General features: G+C 37.6%; 1 protein-coding gene across 4 annotated transcripts in view; it reads left to right on the forward strand.

Annotated features, from left to right (window-relative positions):
- Positions 1-20489, forward strand: part of DNAH12 (dynein axonemal heavy chain 12) — a 214949-nt gene that overhangs the window by 76110 nt on the left and 118350 nt on the right. For all 4 annotated transcript variants that reach the window (XM_058726464.1, XM_058726466.1, XM_058726467.1 and 1 more), the window contains 4 exons: positions 913-996; positions 1500-1688; positions 17815-17934; positions 19957-20145. In XM_058726464.1, coding sequence (XP_058582447.1) covers positions 913-996; positions 1500-1688; positions 17815-17934; positions 19957-20145 — 582 coding nt within the window. The remainder of the gene's footprint in view (positions 1-912; positions 997-1499; positions 1689-17814; positions 17935-19956; positions 20146-20489) is intronic.

Genomic DNA, 20489 nt, shown 5'->3' on the forward strand with positions numbered 1-20489 from the left:
TATTTATTTAGGGGAGGCTGGGTGGCTCAGTTGGTTAAGCATCCGACTTCGGCTCAGGTCACGATCTTGCAGTTCATAGGTTTAAGCCTCGCATTGGGCTCTGTGCTGACAGCTCAGAGCCTAGAGCCTGCTTTGGATTCTGTATCTCCCTCTCTCTCTGCCCCTCCCCTGCTCATGCTTTGTCTCGCTCTTTCAAAAAAAACAAACATTAAAAAAGATTAAAACTATATATATTTAAATTCATGTTAGCTAATATATAGCGTACTATTGGTTTCAGGAGTAGAACCCAGTGATTCATCACTTACATATTACACCAAGTGCTCATTCCAATGAGTGCCCTCCTTAAGGCCCATCACCCATTTAGCCTATCCCTCCCACCCAACTCCCCTCCAGCAACCCATGTAATGTTTTTAAATGTTTATTTAGTTTTGAGAGAGTGTGATTGGGGGAGGGGCAGAGAGAGAGGGGGACAGAGGATCCAAAGGGGGCTTTGCTCTGACAACCGAGACCCCCTTGTGGAGCTCAAACTCAAGAACCGTGAAATCATGATCTGAGCCAAAGTCAGATGTTTGAATGACTAAGCTACCCAGGTGCCTGACCGATGTAATTTTATTAATAGCAAGGACTGAGATTTGTATAGGATTTTTGCAGTATGTCATGTAGTTCTCCTCCCGCCTAACTCTATGGGAGAGAAATTAACCGAGTTTATAGATGAAGAGGCTGAGAGTCAGAGATGTTACGTATTTGCTTACCTAGTAAGTAATTGACCGAGCTAGATCTAGCTTACAATTTTCTGGCTTTTATGTAATACTTACATCACAGGATATACATTATCTTACACCTACAATATATTTTTATTTGAGAAGTTTGAGTTTTTTAAAAAATAAGTGTTTGAAATATAATTGCCTTTAGCTTTGCCTTATGAGTGGAGAAATCATTCAGATGTCCCCTCAAATGAGCCTCATCTTTGAAGCAATGGACCTTTCCCAGGCCTCGGTAAGTTCATGTTTTAACATAACAGTAGATTGTTTATTTGTTCATTTGGTCAATAAGTATTTTTTATTATGTGTCAGAAGACTAGTTAGGCACCAGAAATACTAAGATGAATAAGATATAGCTTATGCTCATTTAGGAAGGATGAGAAGCATGCTAATAAATAATCCCACTATACTGCTGCATGTAAGTGCTCTAAGAATATGGAGGGGGTGGGTACCCAAGAGGCGAATGGGTAGAGGAGGACTATGGAAAATGTCTGAGTATTTGATCTGGCTTTGAAGGGTAACACTTCTCTAGGGAGATTAGTTGGGGCTGGGCATTCCAAATCATGACAACATGATATGTAAAGTTCTGAAGCCATGACACATCTGGGAGGCTGTAGAGGAAGACAGGTGCTAGATCATGACAGGCCTTATAAGTCATTCAAAGAAGTAGTTAATGACTGCCAGGTACTACTGGCATGAAAGCAACATTGGAAAAAAAACTTGTCTTTTTTTCTCTAGCCTGCCACTGTAAGCCGCTGTGGCATGATTTATTTGGAACCCTCACAGTTAGGATGGGAACCAATTGTATCCTCGTGGTTGAATTCCCTGAAAGGACCTCTACAAGAACCAGATCATCAAGCTCTTCTGAGAGGACTCTTTGACTGGTTAATAAAGCCCTCTTTAAAACTTCGTAAGAAAAAATGCAAGGTAACACTGTAATTCTCTAACCCACTCAAGTTTCTTTAGTTTTCATTCAACTTGACTAAGGCTAAAGTCACAATAAGTAGGATAAATAAACAAAATCAGTTTCCCCTTGACATTTAGTATCCACTTTTTAAAATGGAATATTTATTGTGATAATCAGTAATTCACATGCAGTTATAAAGAAGTAATAGATTTCATGCTAATTTCACCCTATTTCCCCCAATAGTAACATTTTTGCAAGACTATATTATATCACAACAAGGATATTGACATTGATATTATCTACTGATATTATTCAGATTCCCCTAGTTATATCTGTACAGGTGTGTGTTTATCTCTCTGGGTTTTATTTTAAAATTTTTAATAATTTATAATTTTAAACATAAGTGCAACTTTGTACCCTTTGCCCAAAGTCTCCCCATTTCCCCCACCTCCCCACCCCTGGTAACTGCCCTTTTACTTGTTCTATGTATTCAACTTTTGGATTGTACATATAAGTGACATCATGCAACTTTTTCCTTTCTGTGTTGGACTTTTTCACTTATCATAATGTCTTACAGTGGACCCATATTGCAAATAACAGGATCTCTCTTTAAGTCTTAATAATATCTATAATTTAGTATTAATAATTTAAGTCTTAATAATATTCTATTCTATTATATATATATATATATATATATATATATATATATATATATACATACACATATATATGTGGCAATTTCTTTATTTGTCCATCAGTGAACACTTAAGTTTGTGTCCCTATCTTAGCTATTGAGAATAATGCTACAATGAACATGGAAGTGCAGATATATATTTTTTTGAATATAATATTTATTATTATTTATTTTTAATATGAAATTTATTGTCAAATTCGTTTCCATACAACACCCAGTGCTCATCCCAACAGGTGCCCTCCTCAATATCCATCACCCACTCTCCCCTCCCTCCCACCCCCCATCATCCCTCAGTTTATTCTCAGTTTTTAAGAGTCTCTTTGGTTTGGCTGCCTCCCTCTCTAACTTTTTTTTTTCCTTCCCCTCCCCCATGGGTTTCTGTTAAGTTTCTCAGGATCCACATAAGAGTGAAAACATATGGTATCTGTCTTTCTCTGTATGACTTATTTCACTTAACATAACACTCTCCAGTTCCATCCACGTTGCTACAAAAGGCCATATTTCATTCTTTCTCTTTGCCACGTAGTATTCCATTATGTATATAAGCCACAATTTCTTTATCTATTCATCAGTTGATGGACATTGAGGCTCTTTCCAAAATTTGGATATTGTTGAAAGTGCTGCTATAAACATTGGGGTCCAAGTGCCCCTGTGCATCAGCACCCCTGTATCCCTTGGGTAAATTCCTAGCAGTGCTATTGCTGGGTCATGGGGTAGATCTATTTTTAATTTTTTGAGGAACCTCCACACTGTTTACCAGAGCGGCTGCACCAGTTTGCATTCCCACCAACAGTGCAAGAGGGTTCCTGTTTCTCTGCATCCTCTCTAGCATCTATAGTCTCCTGATATGTTCATTTTAGCCACTCTGACCAGTGTGAGGTGGTATCTCAGTGCAGTTTTGATTTGTATTTCCCTGATGAGGAGCAGCGTTGAGCATCTTTTCATGTGCCTGTTGGCCATTTGAATGTCTTCTTTAGAGAAGTGTCTATTCATGTTTTCTGCCCATTTCTTCACTGGATTATTTCTTTTTTGGGTGTGGAGTTTGGTGAGTTCTTTATAGATTTTGGATACTAGCCCTTTGTCCAATATGTCATTTGCAAATATCTTTTCCCATTCCGTTGGTTGCCTTTCAGTTTTGTTGATTGTTTCCTTTGCATTGCAGAAGCTTCTTATCTTCATGAGGTCCCAATAGTTCATTTTTGCTTTTAATTCCCTTGCCTTTGGGGATGTGTCAAGTAAGAAGTTGCTGCGGCTGAGGTCAGAGAGGTTATTTCCTGCTTTCTCCTCTAGGGTTTTGATGGTTTCCTGTCTCACATTCAGGTCCTTTATCCATTTTGAGTTTATTTTTGTGAATGGTGTAAGAAAGTGGTCTAGTTTCATCCTTCTGCATGTTGCTGTCCAGTTCTCCCAGCACCATTTGTTAAAAAGACTGTCTTTTTTCCATTGGATATTCTTTCCTGCTTTGTCAAAAATTAGTTGGCCATACTTTTGTGGGTCTAGTTCTGGGGTTTCTATTCTATTCCATTGGTCTATGTGTCTGTTTTTGTGCCAATACCATGCTGTCTTGATGATGACAGCTTTGTAGTAGAGGCTAAAGTCTGGGATTGTGATGCCTCCTGCTTTGATCTTCTTCTTCCAAATTACTTTGGCTATTCGGGGTCTTTTGTGGTTCCATACAAATTTTAGGATTGCTTGTTCTAGCTTTGAGGACAACGTCGGTGCAATTTTGATTGGGATTGCATTGAATGTGTAGATTGCTTTGGGTAGTATTGACATTTTAACAATATTTATTCTTCCAATCTATGAGCACAGAATGTTTTTCCATTTCTTTGTATCTTCTTCTATTTCCTTCAAGAGATTTCTATAGTTTTCAGCATACAAATCTTTTACATCTTTGGTTAGGTTTATTCCTAGGTATTTTATGATTCTTGGTGCAATTGTGAATGGGATCAGTTTCTTTATTTGTCTTTCTGTTGTTTCATTGTTAGTGTATAAGAATGCAGCTGATTTCTGTACATTGATTTTATATCCTGTGACTTTGCTGAATTCATGTAGCAGTTCTAGCAGACTTTTGGTGGAGTCTATCGGGTTTTCCATGTCATCTGCAAAAAGTGAAAGCTTGACTTCATCTTTGCCAATTTTGATGCCTTTGATTTCCTTTTGTTGTCTGATTGCTGATGCTAGCACTTCCAACACTATGTTAAACAACAGCAGTGAGAGTGGACATCCCTGTCATGTTCCTGGTCTTAGGGGGAAAGCTCTCAGTTTTTCCCCATTGAGGATGATATTAGCTGTGGGCTTTTCATATGATGTTTAAGTATGTTCCTTCTATCCCGACTTTCTCAAGGGTTTTTATTAAGAAAGGATGCTGGATTTTGTCAATGCTTTTTCGGCATCGTTGGACAGGATCATATGGTTCTTATCTTTTCTTTTATTAATGTGATTTATCACATTGATTGATTTGCGAAAGTTGAACCAGCCCTGCAGCCCAGGAATGAATCCCACTTGATCATGGTGTATAATTCTTTCTATATGCTGTTGAATTCGATTTGCTAGTATCTTGTTGAGAATTTTTGCATCCATATTCATCAGGCATATTGGCCTGTAGTTCTTTTTTTTTTTTTTTTTGCTGGGTCTCTGTCTGGTTTAGGAATCAAAGTAATGCTGGCTTCATAGAATGAGTCTGGAAGTTTTCCTTCCCTTTCTATTTTTTGGAACAGCTTGAGAAGGATAGGTGTTATCTCTGCTTTAAATGTCTAGTAGAATTCTCCAGGGAAGTCATCTGGTCCTGGACTCTTATTTTTTGGGAGATTTTTGATAACTGATTCAATTTCATTGCTGGTTATAGGTCTGTTCAAGTTTTCTATTTCTTCCTGTTTGAGTTTTGGAAGTGTGTGGGTGCTTAGGAATTTGTCCATTTCTTCCAGGTTGTCCAGTTTGTTGGCATATAATTTTTCATAGTATTCCCTGATAATTGCTTGCATTTCTGAGGGATTGGTTGTAATAATTCCATTTTCATTCATGATTTTATCTATTTGGGTCATCTCCCTTTTCTTTTTGAGAAGGCTGGCTAGACGTTTATCAATTTTGTTTATTTTTTCAAAAAACCAACTCTTGGTTTCGTTGATCTGCTCTACAGGTTTTTTTAGATTCTATATTGTTTTTTTCTGCTCTGATCATTATTATTTCTCTTCTTCTGCTGCGTTTGGGGTGTCTTTGCTGTTCTGCTTCTATTTCCTTTAGGTGTGTTGTTAGATTTTGTATTTGGATTTTTCTTGTTTCTTGAGATAGGCCTGGATTGCAATGTATTTTCCTCTCAGGACTGCCTTCGCTGCATCCAAAAGTGATTGGATTGTTGTTTTCATTTTCATTTGTTTCCATATATTTTTTAATTTCTTCTCTAATTGTCTGGTTGACCCATTCATTCTTTAGTAGGGTGTTCTTTAACCTCCATGCTTTTGGAGGTTTTCCAGACTTTTTCCTGTGGTTAATTTCAAGTTTCATAGCATTGTGGTCTGAAAGTGTTCATGGTGTGATCTCAATTCTTTTATACTTATGAAGGGCTGTTTTGTGATCCAGTATGTGATCTATCTTGGAGAATGTTCCATGTGCCCTCGAGAAGAAAATATATTCTGTTGCTTTGGGATGCAGAGTTCTAAACGTATCTGTCAAGTCCATCTGATCCAATGTATCATTCAGGGCCCTCGTTTCTTTATTGATCCTGTGTCTAGATGATCTATCCATTGCTTTAAGTGGAGTACTAAAGTCCCCTGCAATTACCACATTCTTATCAATAAGGTTGCTTATGTTTGTGATTAATTGTTTTATATATTTGGGGGCTCCTGTATACAGTGCACAGACATTTGTAATTGTTAGCTTTTCCTGACGGATAGACCGTATAATTATTATATAATGCCCTTCTTCATCTCTTGTTACAACCTTTAAAGTCTAGTTTGTTTGATATAAGTATGGCTACTCCAGCTTTCTTTTGACTTCCAGTAGCATGATAGATAGTTCTCCATCCCCTCACATTCAATCTGAATGTTTCCTCAGGCCTAAAATGAGTCTCTTGTAGACAGCAAATAGATGGGTCTTGTTTTTGTATCCATTCTGATACCCTGTGTCTTTTGGTTGGAGCATTTAGTCCATTTACATTCAGTGGTATTATTGAAAGATATGGGTTTAGAGTCATTGTGATGTCTGTAGGTTTCATGCTTGTAGTGATGTTCTGGTACTTTGTGGTCCTTGCAACACTTTCCTCACAGAATCCCCCTTAGGAGCTCTTGTAGGGCTGGTTTAGTGGTGATGAATTCCTTCAGTTTTTGTTTGTTTGGGAACACCTTTATCTCTCCTTCTATTCTGAATAACAGACCTGCTGGATAAAGGATTCTCAGCTGCATATTTGTTCTGTTCATCACATTGAAGATTTCCTGCCATTCCTTTCTGGCCTGCCAAGTTTCAGTAGATAGGTCTGCCACTACTCTTATGGGTCTCCCTTTGTAAGTTAGAGCATGTTTATCTGTAGCTGCTTTCAGAATTTTCTCTTTATCCTTGTATTTTGCCAGTTCCACTATGATATGTCAAGCAGAATATTGATTCATATTACGTCTGAAGGCAGTTCTCTGTGCCTCTTGGATTTCAATGCCTTTTTCCTTCCCCAGATCAGGGAACTTCTCAGCTATGATTTGTTCAAGTACACCTTCAGCCCCTTTCCCTTTCTCTTCCTCTTCTGGAATTCCTATGATACGGATATTCTTCCGTTTGATTGCATCACTTAGTTCTCTAATTCTCCCCTTGTACTCCTGGATTTTTTTCTCTCTCTTTTTCTCAGCTTCCTCTTTTTCCATAATTTTATCTTCTAATTCACCTATTCTCTTCTCCGCCTCTTCAATCTGTGCTATGGCTGCCTCTATTTTATTTTGCACCTCATTTATAGCATTTTTTAGTTCCTCATGACTATTTTTTAGTCCCTTGATCTCTGTAGCAATAGATTCTTAGATGTCCTCTATACTTTTTTTCAAGCCCAGCAATTAATTTTATGAATATTATTCTAAATTCTTGTTCTGTTATATTGCTTAAATCATTTTTGATCAATTCGTTAGTTGTTGCTACTTCCTGGAGTTTCTTTTGAGGAGAGTTCTTCCATTTTGTCATTTTGGGTAGTCCCTGGGGTGGCGTGGAACTGCAGGGCACTTCCCCTGTGCTGTCTGGAGAACTTGTGTTGGTGGGTGGGGCCGCAGTCAGACCCGATGTCTGTCCCCAGCCCACCACTGGTGCCACAGTCAGACTGTTGTGTACCTTATCTTCCCCTTTCCCAGGGGCAGGACTCACTGTGGAGTGGTGTGGCCCCTGTCTGGGCTACTTGCACACTGCCAGGCTTGTGGTGCTGCTTCAGTGGGATCTGGTATATTAGCTGGGGTGGATCCACAAGGTGCAAGGGGTGGGAGGGGCAGGCTTAGCTTGCTTTGCTGTCAGTGGTCCCCTGCAGGAGGAGCCCTGCAGCACCCAGAGGGAGGCAGACCCGTTGGAGGGATGGATCCACAGAAGCACAGCATTGGGTGTTTGCGCAGTGCAAGCAAGCTCTGTGAGGGGAGCTGGGGGATGAGAGAGGGATACGGCACTTGCCAGCGCCTTCATTCCCTGCCAAGCTGAGCTCTGTTTTCTGGGGTTCACAACTCTCCCTCCAGGTGTCCTCTCGCCCTCCCAGCTCTCTGAGAGCAGAGCTGTTGACTTATAACATTCCAGATGTTAAGTCCCGCTGGCTGTCACAACACACTCCGTCTGGCCCCTCCACTTTTTCAAGCCAGACTCGGGGGCTCTGCCTTGCCAGGCTGGTTGCCTCTCCACAGCCCCAGCTCCCTCCCGCCTGTCCATGTAGTGCGCACCACCTCTTCGCCCCTCCTACCCTCTTTCTTGGGCCTCTTGTCCATGCTTGGCTCCGGAGAGTCCATTCTGCTAGTCTTCTGGTGGTTTTCTGGGTTATTTAGGCAGATGTGGGTGGAATCTAAGCAATCAGCAGGACGAGGTGAGCCCAACATCCTCCTACACTGCCATCTTCCAACTAATATCAGATATATATTTAAGGTACTGGTTTCATGTCCTGAAGAGGGAATGCTAGATTAAACATTCTATTTTTAGTTTTTTGAGGATCTTTCATACTGTTTTCCACAGTGACTGTGCCAATTTACATTCACACCAGCAATGCACAAGGGTTCTCTTTTCTCCACATCCTCACTAACACTTATCACCTTTCATTTTTCCACTCATCCTAAAAGGTGTGAGGTGATACCTCACTGTGGTTTCGATTTGCATTTTCTGATGATTTGTGATGTCGAGTGCCTTCTCATATACCTGGTTAGCCATTGGCATGTCTTCTCTGAAAAGTGTCTATTCAGGTCCTTTGCCCATTTTTAAATTAGATTGTTTGGGTTCTTTTTTTATATTATATGAATTTTTATATATTTTTTATATTAACCCCTTATCAGATATATACTTTGCAAATATTTCCCCTCAGTTTATAGGTTGCCTTTTCATTTTGTTGATGATTTCCCTTACTGTGCAGAAACTTTCAGTTTGATGTAGTCCCACTTTATTTTTGCTTTTGTGGCCTGAGCTTTTGTCTTATCCAAAAAATCATTGCCAAGGCCAATGTCAAGGAGACTTTAAAGACAAATATTGTTAAAATGTCTATACTCCCCAAAGCGATCTACACATTCAGTGCAATCCCTATCAAAATAGCACCAGCATTCTAAATGCCAACAATTCTAAAATTTGTATGGAACCAGAAAAGACCCTGACTAGTCAATATAATGTTGAAAAAGAAAACCAAAGCTGGAGCCATCAGAGTTCTGGACTTTAAGCTGTTTTACAAAGCTGTAATCACCAAGACAATATGGTACTGGCACAAAAGCAGGTACATAGATCAATGGAACAGAAGAGAACCCAGAAATGGACCAACAAACGAATGGCCAACTAATCTTTGACAAAGCAGGAAAGAATATCCAATGGAAAAAAGACAGTCTCTTCAGCAAATAGTGCTGGGAAAACTGGACAACAGCAACATGCAGAAGAATAAAACTGGACCACTTTCTTTCACCACACACAAAAATAAATTCAAAATGGATGAAAGACCTAAACATAAGACAGGAGACCATCAAAATCCTAGAGTAGAAAACAGGCAGCAACCTCTTTGCCTCTTTGCGAACTTTCCTATAGCAACCTCTTACTAGACATGTCTCTAGAGACAAGGGGAATATAAGCAGAAATGAACTGAGAACTCAAGATAAAAAGCTTTTGTATAGCAAAGAAAACAACAAAACTAAAAGGTAATTGACACAATGGGAGAAGATATTTGCAAATGACATATCAGATAAGGGGTTACTATCCAAAATCTATAAAGAACTTATCAAACTCAACACCCAAAAACAAAATAATCCAGTAAAGAAATGGGCAGAAGACATGAATAGACACTTTTTCAAAGAAGATATTCAGATGACTCATAGACACATAAAAAGGTATTCAACATTGCTGATCATCAGGGAAATACAAATCAAAACTACAATGAGATATCGCCTCACACCTGTCAGAATAAACTCAAAACACAAGAAACAACAGGTGTTGATGAGGATATGGAGAAAGGGGAACCCTCTTGCACCGTTGGTAGGAATGCAAAGTGGTGCAGCCACTCTGGAAAACAGTATGGAAGTTCCTCAAAAAGTTAAAAAATAGAAGTAACCCTACAATCCAGCAATTGTGCTAAGTATTTATCCAAAGGATACAAAAATACTAATTTGAAGTGTTACATGCACCCCGAAGTTTATAGCAGCATTATCTACAATCGCCAAATTATAGAAGTGGCCCGAGTGTCCATAGATAGATGAATGGATAAAGAAGATGAGATATATATATATATATATAATATATATATATATATATTATATATATATACACACATATATACATATACATACGTATATATGTATACGTATGTATGTGTATATATGTGTGTATATGTGTATTCCATGTATGGAATTAGAGTTGTATTACGCTAAGTGAAATAAATCAGAGGAAGACAAGTGGAGTCTAAGAAACAAAACAGATGAACACAGGGGAAGGGAAGGAAAAATAGGGAGGCAAACCATAAGAGGCTGTTAAATACAGAGAACAAACTTAAGATTGCTGGAGGGTGTGTGGGGGGGGGATGGGCTAGATGGGTGATGGGCATTAAGGAGGGCACTTGTTGGGATGAACACTGTGTATTATATGTAAGTGAGGAATGACTAGATTCTACTCCTGAAACCAATTCTACATTGTATGCTAATGTGAATTTAAAGAAATACTTTTTTTTTTTTTTTTTTTTTTGTAAAAGGAGCTTTTCCAGGGTGCCTAGGTGGCTCAGTAGGTTAAGCATCTGACTTTGGCTCAGGTCATGATCTCACAGTTCATGAGTTCAAGCCCTGCATCGGTCTCTGCACTGGTGGTGTGGAGCCTGCTTGGAATTCTCTCTATCTCTCCCTCCCTCTCTCTGCCCCTTCCCCACTTGTGCTTTCTCTCTCTCTCTCAAAATAAATACACAAATAAACTTAAAAAAAGAAGGAGCTTTCCCCCTATGTTTTCTTCTGGGATTTTAATGGTTTAAGGTTTTACATTTCAGTCTTGAGCCCCTTTTGAGTTAATTTTTGTGTATGGTGTAAGATAATAAAAGTTTCATTCTTTTATATGTGGATATCCAATTTACTCAACACCATTTACTGAAGAGACTTTCCTTTTCACATTGTGTTTTCTTGTTGCCCTTGTTAAAGATCAGTTGACTATATGCTTGGATTTATTTTGGATTTGCTATTCTGTTGCATTGGTTTATATGTCTGTTTTTATGCCAGTACCATATTGTTTTGATCACTGGAGCTTTGTAATATAATTTGAAATCAGGAATTGTGATGCTTTCAACCCTTTTCTTCTTTCTTAAGATTATTTTGGCTGTTTAGATAGAGTCTTTTGTGGTTCCACACAAATTTTAGAATTTTTTTTTTTTAATTTTTGCCATAGGAATTTTAGCGTTCATTTATTTTTGAGAGAGACAGAGTGTAAGTGGGGAGAGGGGCCGAAAGAGCAGGAGACACAGAATTTGAGGCTGGCTCCAGGCTCTTGAGCTGTCAGCACAGAGCCCATCACAGGGCTCAAACTCATGAACCGCGAGATCATGACCTGAGCCGAAGTTGGACGCTTAACCAACTCAGCCACCCAGGTGCCCCTGCCATTGGAATTTTGATAGGAATTACTTTGAATCTGTAGATCCCTTTAGGTAGTATGGACATTTTAACAATGCCAATTTTTCTAGGCTATGAGCACAGGATACTTTTCCATTTATTTGCGTCTTCTTCAATCTCTTTCATTAATGTTTTATAGTTTTCAATGTACAGATATTTCATGTTCCTGGTTAAATTTATTCCTAAGTATTATATTCTTTGTGATGCTATCATAAGTCAGATTGTTCTCCTGATTTCCTTGCCAGATAGATCGTTGGTGGTATAAACAAATGCAACTGTTTTTTTTTCCCAAATGATTTTTGCATCTTGTAGCTTTACTGAGTTAGTTTGTTTTAAAAGGTATTTTTTTGTATGTGGTCTTTAGGGTTTTCTACATATAAGGACATGTCATCTGCAAATAGATCATTTTACTTCTTTTCTGATTTGGATGCCCTTTATTTTGTTGTCTAATTGCTCTAGTTAGTACTTCTTGTTGAAAAGAAGTGGTGGGAGTGAGCATCCTTGCCTCACACCAGATCTTAGCAGAAGAGCTCTCAGTTTTATGCCATGGATTATGATTTAACTGTGGGCTTTTCATAAAGGTCCTCTATTTCATTGCAGAGATTTCCCTTTATATCTATTTTGTTGAGAGTTTTTATCAGAAATGGATGTTAAACTTTGTCACATGCTCTTTCTGAATCTATTGAGTTGAGAATGGGATTTTTGTCCTTCATTCTGTTAATGCAGTGTATCACATTGATTAATTTGCATATCTCTTGCATCCAGGGATAAATCCCAGTTGGCTATAGTATGTAATCTTTTTGGTGTGTTGAATTCAGCTTGCTAGTATTTTATTGAGGACTTTTGCCTCTATGTTCATCAGAGATATTGGCCTATAATTTTCTTTTCTTGTGGTATCTTCATCTGGTTTTAGTATCATGGTGATTCTAGCCTCATAGAATGAGTTTGGAAGTATTTCCTCTACTTCTAATTTTTGCAAGAGTTTAAGAAGGATTGTATTAATTCTTTGAATGTTTGGTAGAATTCAGCTGTGAAGTTATCTGAACTTTTCTCTGGGAAGTTTTTCATTACAACTTCAATCTCTGTTACTGATATGTTCAGGCTTCCTATTCTTCTTGATTCAGTCTTGGCAGGTTGTATATTTCTAGGAATTTATCTATGTCCTCCAAGTTATCCAACTTATTTCTATATAATCATCCATAATTATCCCTTGATGATCCTTTTTATTTCTGAGGCATTCGTTGTGTGCTTTCTCTTTGATTTCTGATTTTACTTATTTGAGTCTTTGTTTTATTCTTAGTCTAGCTAAGAGTTTATTGTTTTTATTTATATTTTCAAAAAAAGCAACTCTTCGTTTTGACTTTTTTTCTATTGTTTTTCTATTCTCTATTTCATTTATTTCTGTTCTGATCTCATTTGTTTCATTATGCTAACAATGGGTTTAGTTTGTTCTTTTTCTAGTTCTTTGGGGTTTAAGTTAGGTTGTTTATTTGAGATTTCTTTTTTATTTATTTTATTTTATTTTTATTTTTTAATGTTTATTTATCTTTAAGAGAGAGAGAGAGACAGAGTATGAGCAGGGGCAGGGAGGGACAGAGAGAGAGGAAGACACAGAATTCGAAGTGGGCTCAAACTCATAAACTGTGAGATCAGGACCTGAGCCGAAGTCGTGATGCTTAACAGACTGAGCCACCCAGGTGCCCCGAGCTTTCTTTTTTAATATAAACATTCATTGTTATAAACTTCCCTCTTAGTACTGCTTTTGATGCATCTCATGAGTTTTGGTATGTTGTGTTTCATTTGTCTCAAGATATTTTTTTTATTTTCCTTTTAATTTCCCCTTGGACTCAGTAGTTGTTTAAGACCATCTTTTTTACATGTGTATTTGTGAATTTTCCCATTTTCTTGTGATTACTGATTTCTAGTTTTATTCCATTGGGGTCAGAAAAGATATTTGATATAATTTTAATCTTAAATTTGTTGACTTGTTTTGTGACCTAACATGGGGTCTGTCCCAGAGAATATTCCATGTGAGCTTGAGAAAGAATACATATCCTTCTACTGTTGGGTGAACAGTTCTACATGTATTTCTTAGGTCCATTTGATCTAGTGTGGTTCAAATCTACTGTTTCTTTTCTGAATTTCTGTCTAGATATTCTATACCTTATTGAAAGTGGGATATTGAAATCCACTACCATTTTTATATTGCCATCAATTTCTCCTTTCAGATCTGTCAATATTTTTAATAGTTTTTTAAAGTTTTTATTTATTTATTTTGAGAGAGGGGGGAGGGGCAGAAAGAGAGGGAGAGAGAGAGAATACCAAGCAGGCTCAGCACCATCATCACAGAACCCCCTGTGAGGCTCAAACTCATGAATCATGAGATCATGACCTGAGCCAAAACCAAGAGTCAGATGCTCAACCAACTGAGCCACCCAGGTGCCACCGGATCTGTCAATATTTATTTTATATACCTAGGTGCTCTGATGTTGGGTGCATATATATTTAAAATAGTTTTATCTTCCTGTTGAATTGAACTTCCGTCATTATGACATTCTTTGTCTCTAGAGACAGGTTTGCTTAAAGTCTACTATGATACGAATATAGCCAATCGTGATTTCTGTTGGTTACCATTTTCATGGAATATCTTTTCCTATTCCTTCACTTTCAGCCTATGTATTTCTTCTAGGCAGCATACAGTTGGATCTTGATTTTTTAAATGTTATTTATTTTTGAGAGAGAGAGAGAGAGAGAGAGAGAGAGAGCGAGTGCGAGCAGGGGAGGGGCAGAGAGAGGAGGAGACACAGAATCCGAAGCAGTTTCAGGCTCTGAGCTGTCAGCACAGAGCACAACACTGGGCTCGAACTCACGAACCGTGAGATCATAACCTGAGCCGAAGTTAGATACTTAACTGACTGAACCACCCAGGCGCCCCTGGATCTTGGTGTTTTTTTGTTTTTTGTTTTTTTATCCATTCAGCTGCTCTATCTTTTTAGTTGGGGGAGTTTAATATGTTTACATTTAAAGTAATTTTGATAGGGAGGGATTTGCTATTGCTATTTTGTTAACTGTTTTCTGTTTGTCTTGGGTTTGTTTGTGTTTTTTCATTTGTTTCTTTTCTCTTTTGATGTCTTCCTTGGTGTTTCATTGGGTTGTTTTGTATTGATAGGTTTTGACTCTTTTTTTGTGTGTGTGTGACTTCTATAGGTATTTTCTTAGTAGTTCTAAGGGGCTTATGTAAAATATCTTATAGTTATAACAGTCTCTTTTAAGCTAATAACTTATCTTCATTTGTATTCAAGAACTCTCCACTTTACCTCCTTCCCTATTGATGTCACAATTAGCATCTATTTATATTACATATCCATTAACATAATTTAGTTATAGTTACTTTAATACTTTTATCTTTTAACTTTTATAGCAGAATTTAAAAGTGACTTACCCACCACCATTATAGTAATATCCACCTTTGGTTTTATATTGCTCAAGTTATACCTGAATAAACCCAGAGGTAAAATTTATTCCTGCTAAACTCTTTGGATAAAACTGTAGTAACTAAAGCTTTAAAATTCCCAATCGTTTTTCATATTTTCAAGGTATTTTAAATATGTGACTTTAAAACTCACATGTATATTTAGTATTTTATGAGAAAACTTTATATATTGTATTAGTTTCTCAGGGCTGTCATAACAAATTACCATAAACTTGGTGGTTTAAAGCAACAGAAATTTATTCTGCCACAGTCCTGGGGCTAGAAGTCTGAAATCAAGATGTTGGCAGGGCCAAGCTTCCTCTGAAAGCTCCAAGGGAGAATCTTTATTACCTCTCCCAGCTCCTTTTGGCTCAAAGCATTCCTTGGCTTCTGGATGCATTATTCCAGTCTCTTCCCTCATGTTCTCCTGGCCTCTACTCTGTCTCTTTACTGTGTGACTCTTATAAGGATTTAGGGTCAGATTCTCCAGAATGATCACCTCATCTTGAGATCTTTATGTCTTCCAAGACCCTTTCTCCAAATAAGTTCACATTCATGGGTTGCTGGGATTAGCACGTGGGCCTCTCTTTTTGGGGATTCAACCTGCTACACACATACACTCACACACATTAGTTACTTACACATAAGCTAATATATTGATATTGAGAAGGGAAATGGGGTTTTCAGTAGATTTTTTTCATCCTAAAATATAACTTTAGAGATAAGAAAAATACTCTGTGCACAAGAAAAAAATAAATTCCACTTTATGAAAATTTTGTGCAGTGTCTTCATAGAGAAAATATAAAGTCATTTTTCAGTTTTTTAAATTTTAAAACTCGAATGCTTCAGTTGGTGAAGCATGCAACTCTTGGTCTTGGGTTGTGAGTTCGAGCCTCACATTGGGTGTAGAGATTACTTAAAATCTAAAGCAAAAACAAAAAACAAACTCTTATACTATATGCTGCAAATAATACAAAGTAGGCTCCATCTTTCTAATGAATAATAGATTTTTTCATAATTTATTCCCATAGTTTCCACTTCTAGTTAGTCCCCAGGATCTATTGATTTTTCTGTCCTTGCTAACTTTTATATCTGTCCTCTCCTTTCCATCCAGGTTCCTCTGACCATCCCTCCTTCCTTGTATGGTAGCCTCAGTCCTGACCTTCATAATTTCTTGCCTGAATCAATATAATAGAGCTGCTCTGGTTCCGACTATATCCTACTACCAGAATGAAGATTCCAAAACACAAATTCATTCCGTGAACTCCCGTACTTACCCTCCATTGGAACCCTCTTCCTCTTCTCAGGAGATCCTTACACACAGCCTTTAAAACCTTTCAGGATGTGACCTCTGTCTGCTTCTCAAGACTTACTTCTTGTCATTCTTCTTTCACACTCTATTCTTACATCCCACGTAATCCTCCTAACACTCCAGGTCTGCTTACACCTCCATTTCTGCGTATGTGCAGTTCCCCTGCCTTGAATATCCTTCCCCTCTGCACCTGGCTAACTGACATTTTCCTTCCAAATTTAGCTCAGCTAATCCTTTATCTGGGAAGCCTTCCTTGAATTACTCCTCTCCTAATTTCCCTTTTTATCCTATTCCCTGGATCTGGGCTAATCCAAGTGCTCTAGTGTCTTCCCCACCCACACTTTCCTGGGACTTCCTCTGTCATGTCATTATTACATCATATTATTTTTTGTCTATTTAATTTCAATATCACTCTTTTTCAGGGATCTTGCATTTTATTTGCATATCTCCTAGCTTGATATATAGGTATAGTATGTTTTTCATAAATATTTGTTGAAAAAAATGAATGAATGGCTGTTAGAGACTTCATTTCTGCTATCCTGAGAACACTTTATTTTCTTATAGTGTCTAGATTTCATTTCTCAGAGAATTTAGAATAAGAGTATATTATGTACAATTGTGTAATAGGATAAGCTAAGATCTCTGAGAGATGTTTTTATCATGCCTACAATTTAAATTCTTTACGGTTTAAATATTATAAAAAACATATGTACTTTTATCAGTTTTGATTGTATTATTTTTAATCCCCTTCACTGTTTTGCCTACCCTCCCACCCCCCTCCGCTCTAGCAACCACCGGTTTTTTCTCTACACTCAATGAAGTGTTTCTATCTTGTTGTTGTTTGTTCATTTGTTTTTTAAGAGTCCACATATGAGTGAAATCATTTGTCTTTTTCTGTCTGACTTATTTCATTTAGTATACTACCCTGTAGGTCCATCCATGTTGTTGCAAATGGCAAGATTTGATTCCTTTTCATGGCTGAGTAACACTCCATTGTATATATCCCACACATCTTCCATTCATCTGGACACTAGGGTTGCTTCCATTTCTTGTCTATTGTAAACAATACTGCAATAAACATAGCTGTGCTTTTTGAATTGGTGTTTTCATTTCCTTTGGGTAAATACCCAGAAGTGGAATTACTGGATCAGATGATAGTTCTATTTTTAATTTTTTCAGGAACCTCCACGCTGTTTTCCAGAGCAGTTACACCAGGTTACATTCTTACCAACAGTGTGTAAGGGTTCCCTTTTCCCCACATTCTTGCCAACACTTGTCATTTCTTATCCTTTTTGATACTACTTATTTTGACTGGTGTGAGGAATTTTTAAATGAATTATTTATCATTTTTTATTCTCCAAGTAAGATGAAGCCAAAGTATCTTATCCTTTTCACTTTGCAGGAACTGATTCCTACAAGTGATAGCAATGTGGTTGTATCTCTTACACGCCTCTTTGAAGTACTACTCTGTGACGTGCTGGAAAATGATCCTACAAGCAAACATATTCGTGTTTGGATTATGGTAGGTTTTATACTTAATGGGATTTTTATTCACAGAATCAAATGTGCCTCTGGAAATGATCATTGTACTGAGGAAGGCATTATAAGATCCAGAACTATTTTTTTGGTGAGCACCGAAAGAATAACTGAAGATAATAATGAAGTTGCCCTGACCTGGTATTCCAACTAAAAAAAAAAACCATTTTAAAGAAAGTAACATATGCCCAAATGAACTCAAACTATCCTATTCTTATGAAAGATCATAATTTGATAAACACTTAATACGGTGACTTAATACTAATCCAGTATCAATTTAGTGAATTAATTTTGTCTTAAGGTGAAGCCAGGATGTAGGCTGCTACAAGCTGGTTCTAAGAGACCAGAAATAGGCATCCAACTAGTGGGGGTGAGGCCAGTAGGATCCATAGAGAACGTAGTTAGGGAGGAGTCAGAGAAGGCCAGAGAACAGGACTCTGAGGGAGCCAAGGGAATAGGTTTTGTTCTCTTCCCTGCTCTGTGCTCTCTTACCATCTGACACCTTATTTGGAAATACCTTCATCTTCTCTACTGAGTCTACCTTCTCTTCTGCTCTGTGGTAAGAGTGGTTCCCTTCCATTGCTTTCCCTTCAGCTCGTTGCCACAGAAAATCTTCTACCTCCGTCACCTCACATTCCAGGGTTTCCTGCTCAGCATCCCCTCCTTTCCTCCTCTCCTTTCACCTTTATTAGAAGAAATAGAACAGACATGTTTGAAGCATAATTTATTTGTATCCCCTTTTGTCTCCCAAAGTTTGAAACTGCCTTTTACAGAACTAGTTTTTAATATTGTTCCATACCTATCAATGTTACCTGCTTATAAATTAAAAGTATTTTATGAATAGCTCACCTGTATAACCTTCATGGTATATATGTATATGTATATATGTATGTATATGTGTATATATGTGTATGTGTGTGTGCATACATATATATATATATATATATATATATATATACATTTTTTAAAAGTTTTATTCTGTTGGTAAGCCTAACTTCCCTTTATTTTTTTTTAATGGTTTAGAATCATTTTTAAAGACTAATATAAATTGGGGTGCCTGGGTGGCTCAGTCAGTTAAGGATCTGACTATTTTGGCTCGGGTCGTGATCTCACAGTCGTGAGATCTGGCCCCAAGTCTGGCTCTGTGCTGAGTATGGAGACTACTTAAGATATATTCTCTCTCTCTCTCTCCCACTCTCTCTCTCTCCCTCCCTCCCTCCCCCTCCTCCCCTCCCCCGCCTCCTCTCCTTCTCCCTCTGCCTCCCCCTCAAAAAAAAAAAAGACTACTATAAATTGATACCTGGTTAAAATTTTTCTCTTGAAAATATATATAAATTTGATAGATTTTTTAAACTAGATAAGGCATGTACCTAGAGTAAAATTCAAAAGGCAAAAGCAGGTTTTCTATCCATACTAGTGCCCTAGCCATTCTCAAGGCAAATACCATTACCTGCCTTAAGTAGCCTGCCGGAGGTATTTGATCCATACTCTCTTTTATGTGAATACATGTTTTACACATGTTAACATACTATGCATGCAGATTTGTACCTTTTCTCACAATATACCTTAGAGATTGTCCCATATCTGTATACTTATTGAGTTACCTTTTTAAACAGCTGCGTGTATTCCAATATGCATAGCATAATCCAATTAAATAGAGCCCTATTGAAGAACATTTGGGTCGCTCCTTATCTTTGGCTGTCACCAGCAGTGCTGCAGTAAATATTCTTATGTATACATCATTTTGACAGGTGGTAATATATTCAAGGATAAACTCCTAAAAGAGAAATTCCTAGATCACTTGGCATGGACATTTTAAATTTAGATAGATAGTGCTAGAGAAATAACGCTCTCTGTGACTTAACTGTGCTCCATTCCACTTTACCTGGACATCTGACCCTTTCTAAATATGTTAACCAGGCCTCCTTAATATGTAAAATTTTAGTTAATTTGTGAGAAATTTATTTTAAATTATTAGTTTAAATTAAAACAATTTTTTAACCAACAGGCTTCCTTCGTATTTTCTTTGATTTGGTCCATTGGAGGGAGTTGTGATACAGAGGGTCGGATTGTTTTTGACAACTTCCTACGGTTAATCATAATGGGAAGAGACGTAAACAACCCGGTGCCAGACTCTGTGGGTAAATGGGAATGCCACTTTGATGAAAAAGGCCTAGTCTATGACTACATGTATGAGGTATGATATAAAATGCTTGGTATGGTAAGTTACAAAACACAAAGTCTTGGGTCAGCAGGCAAAACTGGGTTCCTAGTTGTTTTGACCCCTGTGGTTGGTGTTTTAGTCCCTTCTCTTTAGCTTCTCCTCCTTTAACTTGTGGACAGTGTAGATAACTTTCTTTAAAGATATTTTATAATTTCAGATTTAAGTTAAATATATTTTCTCCACTTAAAAATAATAATTTACGGGTTGCCTGGGTGGCTCAGTCGGTTAAGTGTCTGAGTCTTGATTTTGGCTCAGGTCATGATCTCACAGGTCATGAGTTTGAGCCCCACATCAGACTCTGTGCTGACAGTGTGGAG

The sequence above is a fragment of the Neofelis nebulosa genome, chromosome 4, assembly GCF_028018385.1.
Source record: "Neofelis nebulosa isolate mNeoNeb1 chromosome 4, mNeoNeb1.pri, whole genome shotgun sequence".
Taxonomy (NCBI): Eukaryota; Metazoa; Chordata; class Mammalia; order Carnivora; family Felidae; genus Neofelis; species Neofelis nebulosa.